The following is a 2,500-nucleotide window of genomic DNA, read 5'->3' as shown; positions in this document are numbered from 1 at the left end:
TTGTGCTTGAGTGTAAATACAAAAAAAAAAGGTCAATGCCTTTTTTGTTTGTAAGTAAGTGATTTGTTTGGGAACATAAACGAGGGTGAATGAATTCACTGTAATCTGGATTCTTATATTTTTACAACTCTGTCATTCTCAGTCTTCCCCTGTCATTCTACCTGTCTCTTCTTGTACCTTTTCCAGTTCCCTTCTCACCTTCTTTTATCTGTTCACTCCCATTTCTCACTCGCCCCTCCCGCCCCTCCCCAGAGAGTCGCGAGAACTCCTTCAGCCGTTCTCGGAGCTCCAGTGTGTCCAGCATAGACAGAGACACCAAAGAGGCGGTGACCACGCTGCAGTTCGCCGAGTCGTACGGCCGTAAGGCGGACGGCCTGCCGGCTCCGTGCCTGTGGGTGGGCACCAGCCTGGGCCTTCTGTTGATAGTTCCCATGTCCATCCCCACCGATGAACAGGAGAGGATGGAGGAGCCTGTCACCGTGGCCCCCACCAGTGAGCACTGCTTTTGCTGTACTAGTCTATGGGCAGACTGTTGCTTTGCCAGTGTGTGTGGGCACACACACTTTTGGGTAGATCCTATCAAATCCTATGGGCAGACCCTGGAGGCCAAATCCCATGGATTTATCTTTTATCAAATCCTACAAATAGACCATTAAGAGCAAACCTTTTGGATAAGTCCCTTGTGTCAAACCCCATAAAACCAACTGCACACAGATGCAATCTATAGAACTACTGTACACCCTGTACACAGTATAAGACCCAATATATACCCAGTCTTAGCATAACTGCACAACTCTATGAGCAAACCTTATGGGTGAAGTCCTGTAGGCTTGAGCAGACGTACCCAGTTCAGACACTATATCCATCCTTGGGTTACACATAAGCTTCAGTCAAACAGTTCCTCTGAGCCCAGCTTGTGGTTCATTTAGGCCCCTAGTGGCTGACAGTAGTAGTGCAGTCAGAGGGAATCTGTGCATCAGTCCTGGTTGATCCAGTGTTTCTGGTGTGATCTCTCCCTGGGTTGCTAGGAGATGTGTGGCCTTTTGGTTTAGTTCACAGACATGCAGACATGAGCCAAAGACACAGACTGTTGTGTCATTTTAATTATATCTGACACGTGACGGCTATAGGACATGGTCATTTGACAGGCTTGAAGTGCTTCAGTTTGAAATAATTGATTAGAACTTTAATTGATGTCACATGGGGGGGCGGCCCCTGCTGACACTGTGAAGTTAATGATGCACTCCATTTAGTTTTATTTTCATTTCTTGATGGAGGAATGCATTAGAATTATTCAGCTAACCTTCACCCAGAAATGTTCCTTTCTTTCCATTTTTCTTCTTTTCTTGCTTTGTCAATCCTTTCCCCCACCCTCTCTTTCTGTCTCTCTCTCTCTCCCTGACTCTCTATCCCTGTCTCTCTCTCTCTCTCTCTCTCTCTCAGGCACAGTCCTGATGCTCAAAGGCTCCGTCCTGCGCTTCGGTTTCCTGGACCTGACCGGTGCTCTGGTCCACAGCCCGTATGAGGTGTGGCGGGACGCCCACGCCCCCGATGACCCCGAGCGTCCACGCCGACGCAGGCTGGTCAACTTCTCGCCCTGCTCCTCGCAGGAGGCCAGCGGCGAGGGCCAACTGGCCGTGGTGTGCTCTGAACGGCAGGCCAAAGTCTTTCACATGCCGTCGCAGGCCTGCCTGTATGTCCACAACATCACAGAGTCCTCGTTTGTGCTGCGCGCAGACGTGGTGGCCGTCTCCAACAGCGTGTGCCTGGCCTGCTTCTGCGCCAACGGACACGTCATGATACTCAGGTTCAGCCGTGTGCACCTCACGTGTGGAAGAGGGCGGAAACATTCATTATTTACACTGTACTACTGATAATCCTGGCCATGTTGTTTATATTAGATCATTAAAAAAATCACACACAAATGATGAGCACGCTGTCCGTGTTGGTATTAGTAACTCTTGGACTAGGGTTAGACTCTTACACTGGGTTAGACTCTTACACTGGGTTAGACTCTTACACTGGGTTAGACTCAACACTGGGTTAGACTCTTACACTGGGTTAGACTCAACACTGGGTTAGACTCTTACACTTGGGTTAGACTCTTACACTGGGTTAGACTCAACACTGGGTTAGACTCTTACACTGGGTTAGACTCTTACACTGGGTTAGACTCAACACTGGGTTAGACTCTTACACTGGGATAGACTCAACACTGGGATAGACTCAACACTGGGTTAGACTCTTACACTTGGGTTAGACTCTTACACTGGGTTAGACTCAACACTGGGTTAGACTCTTACACTTGGATTAGGCTCTTAACACCAGGAAATCACCAGCCTTATTTCTTTCTCAGTAAATTATCACCCTCTAATTTTATTTTTCTGCAGCACTCGTCTGTCACTTAGTGGCACTAATTTTACCCTTTAAAGCTTTAACGTATTGGAGCATTGATTTCTCTAATCCTTTTCCAAATTTTGACAATGACACAAAGACTCCC

General features: G+C 47.8%; 1 protein-coding gene across 1 annotated transcript in view; it reads left to right on the top strand.

Annotated features, from left to right (window-relative positions):
* Positions 1-2,500, top strand: part of LOC143511536 (uncharacterized) — a 139,260-nt gene that overhangs the window by 110,947 nt on the left and 25,813 nt on the right. Inside the window, exons 25-26 of the mRNA XM_077001139.1 lie at positions 253-492; positions 1,444-1,807. Coding sequence (XP_076857254.1) covers positions 253-492; positions 1,444-1,807 — 604 coding nt within the window. The remainder of the gene's footprint in view (positions 1-252; positions 493-1,443; positions 1,808-2,500) is intronic.

The sequence above is a fragment of the Brachyhypopomus gauderio genome, chromosome 4 (assembly GCF_052324685.1).
Source record: "Brachyhypopomus gauderio isolate BG-103 chromosome 4, BGAUD_0.2, whole genome shotgun sequence".
Classification (NCBI taxonomy): Eukaryota; Metazoa; Chordata; class Actinopteri; order Gymnotiformes; family Hypopomidae; genus Brachyhypopomus; species Brachyhypopomus gauderio.
The sequence above is the reverse complement of the archived record's forward strand: the minus strand, read 5'-3'. Positions and strand labels throughout refer to the sequence as shown.